This window comes from Rhinopithecus roxellana, chromosome 3 (genome assembly GCF_007565055.1).
Source record: "Rhinopithecus roxellana isolate Shanxi Qingling chromosome 3, ASM756505v1, whole genome shotgun sequence".
Classification (NCBI taxonomy): Eukaryota; Metazoa; Chordata; class Mammalia; order Primates; family Cercopithecidae; genus Rhinopithecus; species Rhinopithecus roxellana.
The window spans coordinates 149,865,385-149,880,289 of NC_044551.1; the positions used below are offsets into that span (position 1 = coordinate 149,865,385).

The 14,905-nt window shown below is 50.7% G+C and overlaps 1 protein-coding gene across 1 annotated transcript in view; it reads right to left on the reverse strand.

Annotated features, from left to right (window-relative positions):
- Positions 1 to 14,905, reverse strand: part of FSTL4 (follistatin like 4) — a 412,856-nt gene that overhangs the window by 112,149 nt on the left and 285,802 nt on the right. Inside the window, exons 5-6 of the mRNA XM_030927157.1 lie at positions 7,694 to 7,887; positions 3,855 to 3,978 (exon numbers count right to left, since the gene is read on the reverse strand). Of these exons, the coding sequence (XP_030783017.1) occupies positions 3,855 to 3,978; positions 7,694 to 7,887 (318 nt within the window). The remainder of the gene's footprint in view (positions 1 to 3,854; positions 3,979 to 7,693; positions 7,888 to 14,905) is intronic.

A 14,905-nucleotide genomic window follows, 5' to 3' on the forward strand; every position in this document is an offset into this window, starting at 1 on the left:
TGTCTGGCTCCCTGGCATTCAGCACCCCAGGTCCTCCTGACACTCTGCCTGTGTGGTCCCAGGACATTAACATGTGAAGCCCTTTATGCTGCACTGCTAGCTGCTCAAAACCTTCCCATGCATCCAACACATTTGTGGGTTTTGCTCTCACAGGAGTAATTAAAAGGACAACTATTTTCTAAAGAGCAGAAGAAACTTGCAATGAATTTAAAGTGAGAAAAATACTTGTTTTAGCAATGTGTTTTCCCCTGATCCCAACCTGAGCATTCAGAACAGTGCAAAAACCATGCATTATTGGGAAGCCTTTTAGATGAGCAACTTTGAGGTTAATTTACTGTGATGAACAGACAGGGCCAGCACACACCTTGCTTATGGTGACCCTGGAGCCTGGGTCTCTGCCATGGCAGGGACAGGTGGCACTACTCCTTGTTGGGGTGGCGGGAGGTGGTGTGGGGAAGGGGAGGCAGAGGGCATGTGCTGGAGAAGGACACTGAGCCTTTAGTTCCTAGATCAGCCTGTGGTTTGGGAAGCCAACACAATGCAAAGAGAATGTTTAGTTGACAAAAGGAAGAAGAGGGGGGTACCCTCATATTTCATTCTGGTCCCTGTACAGAGAGAGGCAATTGGGAGCCTTGGCTCCATCTGACAATCAGAAAGAGACTTAACTGACTCCCATGACTAGGTACTGCCTGCCACCCTGGAGGAGAGTCACCTGTTCCTCACAGCCAGGAAGGGGGTGCAGCCCCATCACGAACCAGCTCAGCACAGACAGCCACCAGCTGTGGGACTCCTAGCATCACCCCCCGCCGGCCGCAGACTGTGGCAAGCATAGCCCAGCCAGGGCCAGGCCAGCTGCACGGGAAGACATGATTTAGGAGACCTCTTCCACAAACCTCAAAAACTGATAAATACAACTTCCTTCTCTGGGGAAAACAGCCCCAAACCGAACATCCTTTAGTAAAGTGATTGACTCTGCATCGGTAGGCTACAGAGCTGGAGTCACCCCACAGACCTCACCCTGCCTTACACCCAAGGACACCAGCAAAATAGAGACTAGAAAATAAAATGCTAATGCCTCAACCTCTGCCAGCCCATCAGCTCTAGTTTTTAAAATTAAATCCAGAATGTTGTTGCTGAAATGTCTGAGATATTACTTTCTGGGTTTTAGTGAGATTTCTTTAATGCCCATCGATTGCTGGGTAATAACTTGTACCTATATGTCTCATTTCAATTACCTATTTAAAATTCGCTGAACCATAAATCTATTTCCAGAGCTATGGGAATTTAGTTTAGAGTTCCTGTGACTTTGAAAAACCATTGATCCCCATATGCTCCAAGTGGCTGCATGTCAAGCCTTTATAGTGGGGGTTAACTCATTTTGTGGCTTCCTTAACGGCTATGAGTTTACGTTTTATTGCATATCTATTATTTGGGCTGGGCTGCGATGAATGTTTTGGCTGTCTCGTTCAAAACAAGTCCAAGGCGACAGCAGAATCTAATTTGTTTTAAAAATGATGATTATAAAGCTTTCCAAATAATAATCCAGGAACGAAGGGAGCTGACACCACATTGCTCTGTATGTGACATGTGGCTGGAGGTCAGGTAATGACGTCCTTCCCTTTCCAGGGTAGCTCATGTTTATAATGACCTTACTAGGGAAGCTGGAGAGGCCTTCTCTTTCATCACAGGCAATAGGGATGCTTCCATTTCCTTGAGAGTAAAGCCAAGAGCTTGCTGTTTGGCCCCAGACCCATTCATGGGAACTGTGCTCATAAAGCAGAGGCTGCTGTGGTACCAGGCACCAAGATGGTGCCCAAGCAGTGCCATTATCTGCTTAATGATGGCATCCTGGGACATTAAGTAATGATGCCCGGTATGCCCTGCAAATCCCTGAAGTCCAGGCTTGGCCTCTGGCTCTAAAAATGCACTGAGCTTTTCCTTCATAACTCCTTTGGTAGAGGGGTCTAGGCTCAGAAAGCGTTTTTGGGAATGTCTTGGAACTATCCCCAGAAAACACGTTGCTGCTTTCCTGACTCGGAGAGCTGCTGTTCCTGTAACCTGCCCTAGCTGCTCGAGCCTACTCTTGTTCATGTTCCATGGAATCATCAAGGAGTCTCAGTGTGGGGAGGCAGGTGGGGAGGATATTGCCAGAAGTAGACTCCGAGGGCAGGAGAGAGGGTCTTGTCCAGTGATATGTAGGTCAATGTTTAACAACCGGCTCGCTAGAGAAGAAAAAATGTCCCCCCTTCCCTTTTTTGGTAGCATCTGTGTGGTGTGAATTTCTATGATGTAAATATTCCCAATGTGGCCAATTTAACGCGACCAAGTGTTTAACTGCTTGCAAAATTCCTGAAAATTTAACAATGGGCTCTCGTGAACCAGGTTTGGGGAGTTGTGGATACTTCCACACATTCCAAATGTATTTCCAGATGTATTTCTGGAAATAATCTCTTTGGCCCACAAGACAAACACCTCCACAGCAGGATAAGCCTACCAGTCATTCTCACCTTATTATGAACCAGCACAGGCAGGTATGAGTTTGACTAGTGGGCAGGGAGGAGGATGATGGGGACCCTGCACAGTCATAGTAAATCAAGCAAAGCCCTGGAACTGGGGGGTGGACTTTGGTACTAAGGATGATATGAACTAGAAAGGCCCCTGAAACCAGGTCAAGCTCATGAACACTTCCCATAGGGAAGAATCATACTTGTTTCTCTCCTCTTACATCATCCAAGTACCTCTCTATTTGCCACAAGAGCCCTGCTTGCCAACAAATCACAAGGATCCCTCTTCAGGCCTTGTGCAGGTGTGGAATAGCAACACCCCAAAGAGATGTCACTCCGAAGCAGGAATACTTTGCTGGAAAAGGGATTCCAGGTAAAGGTTGGGGTTGAGGGAGGATACCAGGCTCTGTGGCTCAGGGCCCCTGGGGGTGGGGTGGGCTTGCACCCACATCCTGAATGCCAGGGCTTACACTTAGGAACTGTGAGCTGGCAGGTCACACCCAAGGGTATATGCATTGTCCACTTTAAGCAGAGCTTGAATATCTTCTAACGTAAGGGGCTTCATCTCTTTTGGGCCAAGGATGTCCTCTCTAGTCTCCAGTGTGGGCCCAGCACCGCCGTTTCCTCTCCCCTCTGCTGACCCCTGCCTGGAGCTACACCAGGCTCTTGTATCTTGCATTTCTTGTAAGTCCTGTCCCAGCACCACCTCTGGTTAATGTAACCTCTTGGAAGATCACCTTAGTAAAAGATACAGGTCCTGAAGGCACCCATCCACTTGCATATGTACCAGGTACTCCCTGGAGGGGCACTCAGAGTACCTCCTGTTTTCAAAGAGCACCCACTTTCCCTTCTTCTCCAGGGATCCCCTGCCTCTCTTCACTTTGGACCCTCACTCTCCATTGTCCTTGGGTAGTCACTGCTCCCTGCTGCTGCATGGCCAAGCCTCCAGGCCCTCCTGCAGGGTGTTTTCCTCCAGACAGGGCTCGCCACATGGCCAGGCCATAGCCTGAGGATAGCCCTAAAATCTGCTTCCTTCTCCTTCAGTCATAGAACCCCCAAGGGGGTGCTCACAGTGCCCTCACAGCTATGCTTCAATTACAGTCCTGGCCCCTCAAAGAGTGAGAAAAATCTTTATTCAAAAGGAACAGGGCAAGCCCTCTCTGGCCCCATCCACTCTCCATTTAGTCTTTTCTTAAAGCTCAGGCTTGTTGCAAAACAAATTCAACAGCTTTTCTCTGTATAAGAAACCAACCTGGGAGACAACTGAGGACAGACTCCAGGCACCCAACAGCATTTTGGTGCAGGAGCACCTGCGGAAATAAGCCCTTTTCCCACTAGGACCCAACTTACGGAAGGCCATGTAGAACTCGCGGAGAGTCAGGGAACTGTCACTGTTGTAGTCGTCAAATCGGAGGAGGTCACCTGGTGAGCAACCAACTAAGTCTTCATCCAGGTCCTGCTTCTTCAGCACATGCTGCGGGGTGAGGAGGAGAACAAGGCCAGAGTCAGGTGAGTTTAGAGTCATGGGCATTGATGAAAATGACTCAGGCCACGAGGGAATCCAGGGACAGTTCAGTGGGCCTTGAGGGGTACCTGAAGCTCTTTGGCTTTGTCTTGTCTGACTCCTTCATTTTATGGATGAGAAAACGGGCTCAGAGAGGGAAAGTGGCTCCCCCAGGTTCACACAGTGCTTGGGGCAGAGTCTACACTAGAGCTCAGGTGTGTCTTTTCCCTGTCTAGGCAGACAGACCAGACAGTCTGAGATGGGAATCCTTGAGGCCACCTGCTCTACTGCGGTGTGCTATAGATGGGGAGACAGGAGAGAAAAGGCCCCATCAGATAAACCCAGCAAACCGTGGCTGAACTCAGTGTGGGGACAGAGGTCCGCCAGCTTCCAGCTGCACAGAGCTGGAGGTCACTGCTGCATCATGCACCCACCCACCACCCATCAGCCCTTACCCATGGCAGGCAGTGCTGCCTGGACACAGCACACTCCCAGACCCCTCCGCTCTATCCACCTAGACCTGAGCTTCGCCCCTGCCTGCCCTGTCCTGCCCGGGACACAGATGTCCACCTTTGTGACTCTGGCACGGAGGCCACAGATGATATAGGCTCTCGTAAACTCCTCTCCAGCTGTGGTCTGAGCCATAGGACACAGAGGCCTGCCCAGCATGATCGGCCACATGTCCCAAGGTAACTAAGGGTAGAAATTCTAGGCACCCTCACTCAGCTGGAGCTACAGCCAGAGGCCAGTGTGCTCAGAACTGAAGGTCTTGCAGGGAAAATGCTCAGAAGGAAATCTCAGAAGAAAGAAAATGATTTTGTTTTATTTTGGTGCGGGGGGAGGGAGGCAGAGGCATTTTCTCTTTATTTAACATTCTCAGCTTGGTCTGCTGTATTAAAGGCAATTTAATGTGATAATGTTAAAAAAATGACCCTTCACCAAGCAAGTAAGAGTGTTCGATAAAAGGGAGATCAACCATAATGCCTGAGATCAATCTTCTGAAGATGGAAATTTCCCTTTGTCTATTTCTGCATTGGAAATTGATTAACTTTTTATAGGACTGACGAGTTTTTCCCCAGCACCTTTGATTCAGTGTCAGGGAAAGGCCCACTTTAGCCAGGCTCTGCTTGGCAGATTTATGAAATAGACTTTAACTATATTAAATTTTAAAGAGGAAATCATTGTCCAATTACCACACTTCTTAATGGCTTCAGGTGCCTCAGGCCACATATCTGCCAGGTTAGAACGAAGTGCCTGGTAAGGTTCTGTTTACCTGGAGCTGTGTGGGCCTGGATACCAAGATCTCACAGCAGCTTCTGTTAAAGACAAGCTGATGCCACCTGCCCTCGGTGCTCCCTGCTCAGTAGTTTGAGGAATTGCCAGGTGCTTCTTCCTGCAGGTAGCTGTAACTGTCAGGACCTGGGATTTTCCCAGAGCAGCCTGAGTCACCTGTAGGTCCCTGGACCTGCCCCTCAGGTTCTTAGCCAGAGCTGAGACCTAGTGCTGATGGAGGTGGTGACATGCTGGCAGGGTGGTTGCCCTGGGGGCCATGGGCAGCAAGTCTCCTGGGATACACGCCTTGAATGGGCTTGCATGAGCTGCTCAGGTATGGGTGAGCAGAGCAGAGTCATCTGAGATTCCCAATGTGCTTCCTGGAAGCAGGCTCAGGACTGCCTGGAACAGAGGACCTACATTCCAAAGCTTCTGGTGGCTGCTCCTTACTAGGGTTCTGTGGGTACTTCCTGTCTCTACAGACCTTCAAGGAACCATGTGGTGCCTCTTGGTGGGAGCCATTCTCCCCAGGGAGATTCCGAGTGCTCTGAGGAGAGCAGGCGCATGCATGTCAGCCTGCCAGGGTTTTATCTCAGTTCTATCATGTCCCAGGCAGTGAACAACTCAGGCAAGTTGTCTGATTTCTTAGAGCCTCAGTTTCCTCATCTGAAAATATCTGTGAAGTGGGATAATAGTAGTCTCCTCCTTACAGCAGAGGATGGTCAAAAGATTTAAGGAGAAAATAATAATAATGATGATAATGATGGCAACAATACTGATGACTCTCTCTATTGAAGCACACCATGTGGCCAGGCACGGTGGCTCACACCTGTAATCCCAGCACTTTGAGAGGCCAAGGTGGGCGGATCACCTGAGGTCAGGAGTTTGAGACCAGCCTGGCAAATATGGTGAAACCACATCTCTACTAAAAATGCACAAATTAGCTGTGTGTGGTGGTGTAAGCCTGTAATTCCAGCTACTTGGGAGGCTGAGGCACAAGAATGGTTTCTGCCCAGGAGGCAGAGGCTGCAATGAGCCAAGATTGCACTGCTGCACTCCAGCCTGGGTAACAGAGTGAGACCATGTCTAAAAAAAAAGAAAAAAGAAAAAAAAGAAAGAAACATACCACATGCCAGGTACCACTCTAAGGCATTCACTGTCTTAGCTCATTTAACCCTCATGATGACCCTGTGAGGTTCACAGATGAACACAGAGGCACAGCAAAACGACATTGTCTCCCACGGTCCACTAGCTCATACATGCTGGAGGCAGCACTTCACCTTAGGCAGTTTGACTCTAAAGTCTGCATTCTTTGCCACTATCCTACATAACAATGAACCCTTCTGAGTTTATTAATCACAGGTCAAGGGCCTAGCTCAATGTCAAGCACATGGCTCAATGAATGCTAGGGCACTCCCCACCCCACTTCCTCCCAATGACTGGGCCACAGCCTTGAGAAAGTCCCTGTGCCATGTTTAAGATTTCTTTAAATTGGCATCAAAGGTGGGGACCTGTCTTTATTATCCATCCACTGGGTGGACAGTCTGTGGTCACAAGAAAAGAGCTGCCCACCACCCCCCACCACCCAACTTGGGGAGGCTGATCTCATTCTCCTTGCAGATCTTGTACCTGCTTGGTGTGGCTCTAGGGCTCCAGACCCTTAGAAACAAACCAGTAAGCAGAAGTAGGAATGCAGGCCCCTCCAGCCCACCCCAGCTTTTCTACCATCAGGACTCTATAGGCTGCTCCCTGCAACTGGCAGTGGCTGTGGCCCCAGTGTGTGAGGTCACTCTTTCCTTGCTTTCTATGCTGCAGACACTAACTACCCCTGCACCACCCTGTAGCTCAACAAAGGACATGTGTGCTGTGTTAACACTGCAGTCTCGCGGGAGGGAGGCAAACCGCAGGGTGTAATGCAAGTGTTTTCCCAAATGAGAGCAGGGCTTGGTTGGGGTCGATAGGTAGACACAGGGCTTTCTGCAAACAAGCAGGCTGAGGTTTGGGTTCTTGATCTTTGGATACCAAGGAGCAGTACTGTCCTAAGGTAGAAGATTTGGGGACTTCCATGTTATAGCTCCAATGGTGTTCAATGGAAACCAAGCACTGCTTCCTTGTAACTTTTCTGCTGAGTAACTAATCCTATTCAATGAAGAAAAGATTGATTTCCCAGTCAAAATATGAGAGACCAGGCCCTCTGAAGTGAGTTTTTTGCCAGATAGCTGAGAGGGCCTGTGAAAGCTTGTTTGTAAATAAAGGCTGAATGTGGCTGGTGGGAAGAAGAACCTGACCTCATTTTGTTTGTGAGATGTTCTCAGAGGTATTGAACACACGCTCTTAGACACCCGGAGTGGGGGTTGGGAAATGGAAAACTGGATTCCTCCATAATGTGACTTTCACTGAACGCCATGCCCACCTGAGCCAGTTCAGAGCTGCTGAGGTGGCCATTGCCATCTGCATCTAAGTTCCTGAACAAAGATTCCACCAGGACGCGCTTCTGGGAGGCAGGGTCTTGTCTACTGTCTTCTTCCTGGAGTGGCTGCAGGCGGGTCTGGAGTGCCAGAAGGACATTCTTCAAGCGGGCATAGCCGGCTATGGTGCACGTGTCACCTGAAAGAGAAGGTGAGGTTATTATAATGAGACTTATCCCGTGGTCTTGAGAGAACGTTCTTGCCACTGGTCCATTCATCCATATCACTCACAAATAGGCACTGGGCATTCACTATGTGCAGTGCATGGTGCAACTGTAGTCAATGGGACTTGTTTGTGTTCTGCTCACCAATTTATCCCATAAATATTGATTGAACATGGAATGCATGCTACACATGATGCAAATGCTGGGTGGAACCTATTTGTCCAGCTGACAAATATTTATTGAGCACCTACTACAAGCCAGACTAGAATAACTGCCAGATGGAATGGGAAATTCTTCCAGCAGAATATATAGCGGCAGCCCCACAGAGGTTTTAGGAATGCCGCCCCCAATTCCATTTTGTAATCGCTGGTTTTTGCCTTAATCCTACCTTAAAGGCTGCTTTTGAATACTTGGCCTCCTAGATTAGGGAGTTTTAGTTAACAGGACTAATAAGCCCTGCTTATGTTAATTAGGTACCCTCCCAGAGCTGGATTACTTCAAAACAAACATATACACAAGTCTATGACCAAGAAACAAAAAGCAGCTTTACAACATTAAAACCAAAGCACACAGCTTGTTTTATCCCAGGCGTGCTTGCTGAACGGCAGCAGAACCGTGCAGTGTTTGGACAAGTAAGGCCTGGGATGCACTGCAGCATGGCGTAGTTTACCTTGCTGGTGACGGGCTTCTAGGATGGACACTACGCAGGGCATGGCCCATACACTGGGGCTGCAGGAGTGTCAGCAGAGAGGGCAGCCCCTCCAGCCCCACTTCTCATCTCGCCGGGGGATGAGTACTTTCAGCGCCTGGCTTTGCTGAATCCTGGAGAATGGGCACAGGCTCCTCACTGACCATTCCAGGTTGAAGGCCAATGGGTTGATGGAGCCTGGGGCTCTTCTCTTTAATTCCAAGGCCAGTTTAGGGCCTGAGGTAATATCCCAGAGTTGGAGAGTCATTAGGAAGAAGTGCTAGAGAGCATGGGCTCTGAGGTCCCCTGGGTTTGAGCTCCAGCTCTGCTGCCATCATGCATGTAGCCTTGGGCAGGGTGTCTCAATGATCTCATCCGTGAAATGGAGATATCAGTGTCTCCCACACGGGGTCGTTACGAGGATTAAATAAGATGTGCACATACAGGCCTTTGCACCGGCGTGGCACCCAGTAAGGGCTCATAACATGATAGCTACTCCCTCCCTTGTCATTATGGGAACCACATTTACTGAAGAGCAACTGTCAGGGAAGCTACTGGGAAGAAAGGGGTGATGGGGAAGTCTGTCTGTTTCTTTCTTCTACCCTTCCTCTTTTCCTCCTTCATACCCTCCCTTCTTCCCTCCCTTGATAAGCCTGGACAGCCCAACCACTTTTTCTTGTGCTTGTTTATATTTCTAGATTTTCTTCTAATTTGGGGTCAATTGATTTCCACCAGAAACAGATGCCCATTACCATTTCCTCCTGCATGTTTATTTAGAAAAAAATCAATTGCTGTGTTCAATGCAATCAGATCTATTTGCTCTCTGGGAGTCTTTGTGCTCTGACAAGAATGCCTCTCTCCCACCCCTTCACCTTGCTCGCATCCCTCTTTTGACTAGTAGGATATTGATTCCTGAGAGTTCTTGGGGCCTCCAGTTGGCAAACCCAATTCTCAAGTCTGTAGAGCTACATGGCATTGAAAACAGTGGCTTTGTCTCCCTACAAAACTTGCTGGGTTCTTCCTTTTTCTAGGCCTGGATAAGGATCAGTTTGGGGGAAGGGGAGGAATAGTTTTGCCCGAGTCTAGCTCCTCACTGCCTGAAAGAGGATGAACTTTGGTCCTGGCAAACGGACCAGAAGTGGGGGTACAGAATGAAAGTGGAGGTGGGGCTGGCTGCTGGGGTAAATGGAGATGGATGTGTGCCTATGTAAGGGTCTGCAGGAGCCAGCACTGGGGGTGCTCCCAGGACTTCCTGGAGTAGGGGGTGTTTATATCCAGATACTGAAAAACTGATGTACACAGCAGGTGGATATGGTGTCAGGAAGAGGCTGTACTCAGAAATGCTGGTGAGTAATCGGGCTCTAAAGAACATGCCACAGCAGGGCAACCTGAAGGTGAGGCCAGGCTGGGTCAGAAGGGCAGGACACCGCATCCTTGCAGATCCCCCCAACCTTCCTCCTGGACCTTGGTAGGGTGTAAACCACTTCTGAGCTGCCAGCTGCCCTGGGCAAGGTTCCCTTCTGGAGCCTCTTGTTTCGTCTCAGGACCCCAGTGGCCAGGCCGGACTAGGCAGGGAGAGCGCCCTGGGAGTTCTTGGGATCACCAGCTGGCAAACCCGTTTCCCAAGTCTGCAGAGCTACATGGTGTAGCTGGGGTCACCCTGTGAGCAGGGGTCTGCAGCTAGACACCTCCAACACCGGCAGGCGGGGGAAGCCATCCAGGTGGGTCTTGCTGGGATGGAAGTGGGGTGCTGTGGCATCCTCCCCAGGCTCGGCCCCTCCTCACATCCTCATAGCTGCCCGTGAGCACAGAGTTCTGGCTGCTTCACCCTGGCAACTGCCCAGCAGACACCTTCTGGTCAGGAAGGTATGTGCAGGTCTAGACGTCAATCATCTGGGGGAAAGGGGTGGGTCCCCCAGGTCTCCAGCATCAGCTCCCTGAGCCCATGGTCCCACCCTCTGCTAGGGCTCACATTGCCCAGGCCCCTCCTGTCCTTTTACCAGCGTTTATTTACATACTGTGTGCCTGATGCTGGGCAGCTTCTAGTTCTGGGCACTGTGGGTGCCTGTGGTGGGAGGCCAAGGGAGGGATGTTCAGGATGAGACCTGTAGGATGAGGAGTTGTGGGAGGAAGCAGAGGGAAGAGCAGGCCAGGAGCAGGACTGTGTGTGCAGGAGCTGTGGTGCGGCACATCTGGAGACTGGTGAAAGCTGGTGTGGCTGGGCTGGAGGGGCTGAGTCAGGTGGAGAGTGAAACAAGACAGGCAGGAGAGGGCAGTGGGGCAACCCAGGCAGAGCCTCCAAGGCCGTGGGGAAGTGTGTGGCCCCACACATCATGCTGTTCAAAACCTCCGTTGTCATTTCTTCCTTTTACTGAGGGCACTCCATGCCTGGGCCAAGCTTGCCACTGGGGTCCTGAGATGAACCAAGGGATTCCAGGAAGGGAATCTTAAATTCTTCTTTATCCCAGGAACAATTGTGCTTTAATGAGTTGCAAGAGAGAACTCTGCCCAAACTCAAATCATGAAGTCATCTGTCCGAAATTACTGAGCTCCTCTGGTGCCCGACAGCACTGGGGAAGGGCTGTGGACCCTGGAGGAAAGGTGGCCTGATGCTGGGAGCTCTGCTTCTGTGCAGATGATCACTCAACATCCCAAAGTCCAAACTCTCTTTCTGGGAAGGATTTTGATCCTTCATCTCTAAGGGCTGCCCTCTTGGTGGCTCCCTGCCTTCACTCCCTGCCTCTGTCATCCGAATTCCATAGGGCTTATGGTGGGGTGGGGGAAGGAAAACTTCCTTCCTTGCCTTCTTCCAGCTCCCAGAGGCAGATGCCCCAAAGCTGCAGCCTCTGGCTCAGTCTCCCAGGATAGCTTTCTCCCTCACAGCTGGCCTTGGCTTCCAGGATGGGTATCTTCCTAGCAAGGTGTATCAAAGTCATAGGTTACCAAATTCCAGTTTTATTTTTACATTCCTGCCCCCTGCTGGTTTCACTGTGGGGTCAGATAGGAGGAGTGACTCAGCTGTGTGAAGCACTGGGCATTTTGGACACCACTGGACATGGTCTTCAGCTAAAGGCTCCCTCCCCACTTCCAGTTTCAAACATTTGTCTAATTCTAAAAGAAATACATGCCCATCAAAGAACCACTTGGAAAGCACAAATAAATATAAAGAAAGAGAAGATAAATCATCCTGAAATCTACCTCCCAGAGGCAGCTGCTGTCAACACACTGCTGGCCAGAAGTGAAGCTGGGCCCTCTCCATGAGTGACACTGAGCTCATGACTGAAATGAGCTCTTTCACGTAGTCCAGCCCTCGTCTGCTGTGCGGGCTCCAAGGTCTGTTTTCTGATCTTCCTCCTATTCTTCTCAAATTCCAATCATTTTGGGCAAGAAAGTGTCAACACCCAAGGTTCATCTCTTTCTTATCTTCACCCCAGTCAGCCCTGCCCACCTGCCCAGCAATTCCACAGGTGACTGCAAGAGAGGCAGGGGGTGTGGGGGGACCAGGGGGGACAACTTCAGCAGCAGTGATCACGGGGCATGTTCCTGCCCAGAGGCCTGGCATTGACTGTCCCCCTGGCTGGAGTGCTATTTACCCAAACCTCCACCTGGTGTACTCATCTTGGCCGCTGCTTAAACATCACCTGACATAAGCTGGCACCCCTTACCTTCATCACTCTCCGTGCCCTGATGCTGCATGTGTGGGGCCTGGCTCCCAAGGAGGGAGGGAATCAGATCTCTCTGGACAAGGGCAGGGTCCAGTCTTAGCCTTGGTCCACAGGATACTTTCCTCCTTCAGAGGGAAGGACCCTGGGGTGTGTGGCAGAGGCTTGGGGATCACCCCACCCCTCCCTGGTGCCCCTGTGGGTGATGGTCAAGATGATGTTGAGAATGATGGTGGCAGGCCGGGTGCGGTGGCTCACGCCTGTAATCCTAGCACTTTGGGAGGCCGAGGTGGGTGGATCACCTGAGGTCAGGAGTTTGAGAGAATGGTTCGAGAGCATGCCATGAGGAGCCCTGAGCCAGGGCCAGATCCCATCGCCAGGGCCTCTCCAGCTTAGCCTGGGATGGGGAGACTTGGAATACAGTTGAACTTCAGCATTGATTAATCCAGAGTCGTGACTCTTCCAGAGAGAAGTTGGGATGCTTGCATATAACCTTGACGTCCATGCCTTGAATGAGGCTCAGCAGGGGCTGCCCGGTTGGGACCCGCAGGGGACCTCCTTCATGAGTGGGCAGGACCGCCGTGATTTGGACTGAAGAGGTTTCAGCCCACATGTTTGGAAAGTCATTTCAGTGTTTCCTCTGAGTCTTGCTGGTTTCCAGGTAAAGAGAAATTTGTGCTGCCACAAATAAGGGGATTTTGTTTTTGCCTTTGCGGTAACCTTGGGTAGGTCAAGCCTTATGGTGAGGTTTGGAGAATTTCAGGGAAGCCCCCTCCATAGCTGGAAACTCCCTGTACTCTGAACACAGCTGCCCTTTCTCATGTTGCCCCACTCCCTTCCTGTCTTAGGCCCAATCTACCTGGTCTGTAGGAAGCTGTCCACTTACACACACACACACACACACACGCACACACATGGGACTGCTTTCTCCCTCAGCCTTCCTTTCTGCTTGCTATGAAATCCTTTCTGGGTGAGGCTTGCCCCAGCCTTAGTTTGGGCTCCCCCAAAGCAGTCCCTGAGATGAGGATCTAGGGGCAAGCAGCATATTTGAAGATGATCCCAAGAAGTGCTGGAAGGAACAGGAAGTAGACTGGGAAGGGAGAAAAGCCAACAAAGGGTGCAATCATGAGTGGGTTGCCGCTGTGGCCAATGGGAGTTCAATCCCATGGGGTCCTCAGAGGGACTGTGTAGAACACACCGCAGAATTGCTCCACTGAGGTGGAAGGGAGTTGGGATATTTTTCTACCGACTTCCATCCCTATTAGCTGAGGTTGCTCTTGGAGGAACTGACCACCTCCAGCTAGCAGTTCTGGACCTCTCAAATGAGGACTGAACACATGCCTGAGACCAGAAAATGCCCTCAGACTGAAGCTGCAGGTGCCTGGGATGGGATGCTCTTGGCAAGTGTTACGGGGAATCATCCACCCAAGCTGCACATTACCTCTGGGGTTGACTGAGAGAAGCTGGATGGGCTGCTTTCAGCATCTGCTATGTCCCCTCAACGGGATTACACGTTCTGAGCAGGCAGGGGTTGGAGTGGACAGTTCCCCATGCAGCAATACCGTATGAAATACTTGTTGAATGAGAGGACCAGAGTCCTGTGGCTCCAGGGCAGACAGTCTCATGAAGCAGCCAGGGTGATGGGTTCACCCTGTAACAACCTTGTCTAAGGTCTTCAGGTGGATACAGACTTCATCATAGGCTGCCGTGTCTACCTGATATCAACATTGCTAATGACAGTCACCACAAGGCCAGGCAGAGCACTGGATGGGGGATCAGGAGACCACCTGACTTTAGCTGTGAGACCTTAGGAAAGGCATTCACTCCCCTGCCCTTCCTACTCCTGTTCCTTATCTTAAAATGGGGATAATAATAGCCTCTTACTGCCTTCCAGGGTCATGACATGCAAGGAAATGTGAGGACATTAGCAAGTGGTTGGCCAGGCCTGGGGTCTTCTCTTGGTGAGATGGGCTCAAAGCCCCAAGGGAGGGGTATGACTCATTTGTCTTTGTCCCCTTTACTGTGGAGCCTGGGACAGTGCTCATGGCTAAACAGAAGAGAGAAGATGTCCTGATCTCCCTCCCCCGCTCCCTCCCTCCCGCCCGCCCGCCAGTGCACATGCCCCGTCTGGGGCTTCTCGGGGAGACAGGCTGCATGTCCTGATCAGCCTGACACTGACAGCATCGTTGACAGGCTCTGTGAAGGGCTCAGCCACCTTCCTGCTGGCCTGGGTACCCTCCATGCCACAGGGCTGGCCTGGCCAGCCCCTGGCCCTGGCCTTGGGCTCCTTGCCAGCACATGTGTGGGGCTCCTCCTGCTCCCAGACCAGGCCTGCTTTGGCAGATAAAATATTGATCAGTCTGCCAAGGAGCCCAGAGTGTGATCCTATTTTCATGTCAGAACTTCGTAATGAACTACATTTATCAAGCCCGTTCTCCATGAGAAAGGTCAGTCGCAGATCCGGCTAAGTTGTTATGACACCTCATTAATCTAGTTCCCTCAATAATTGTCCCTCTTTGAAGATTCTAATGTTCTCCCATTCCCACTGCACTCCCTCGACACAGAGGAAGATGATTATAGCAGGAGAACAGGCACATCCACATTTAATTTTTGAGCAAAGGGAGATAGGTAGCAGGTAGCAGT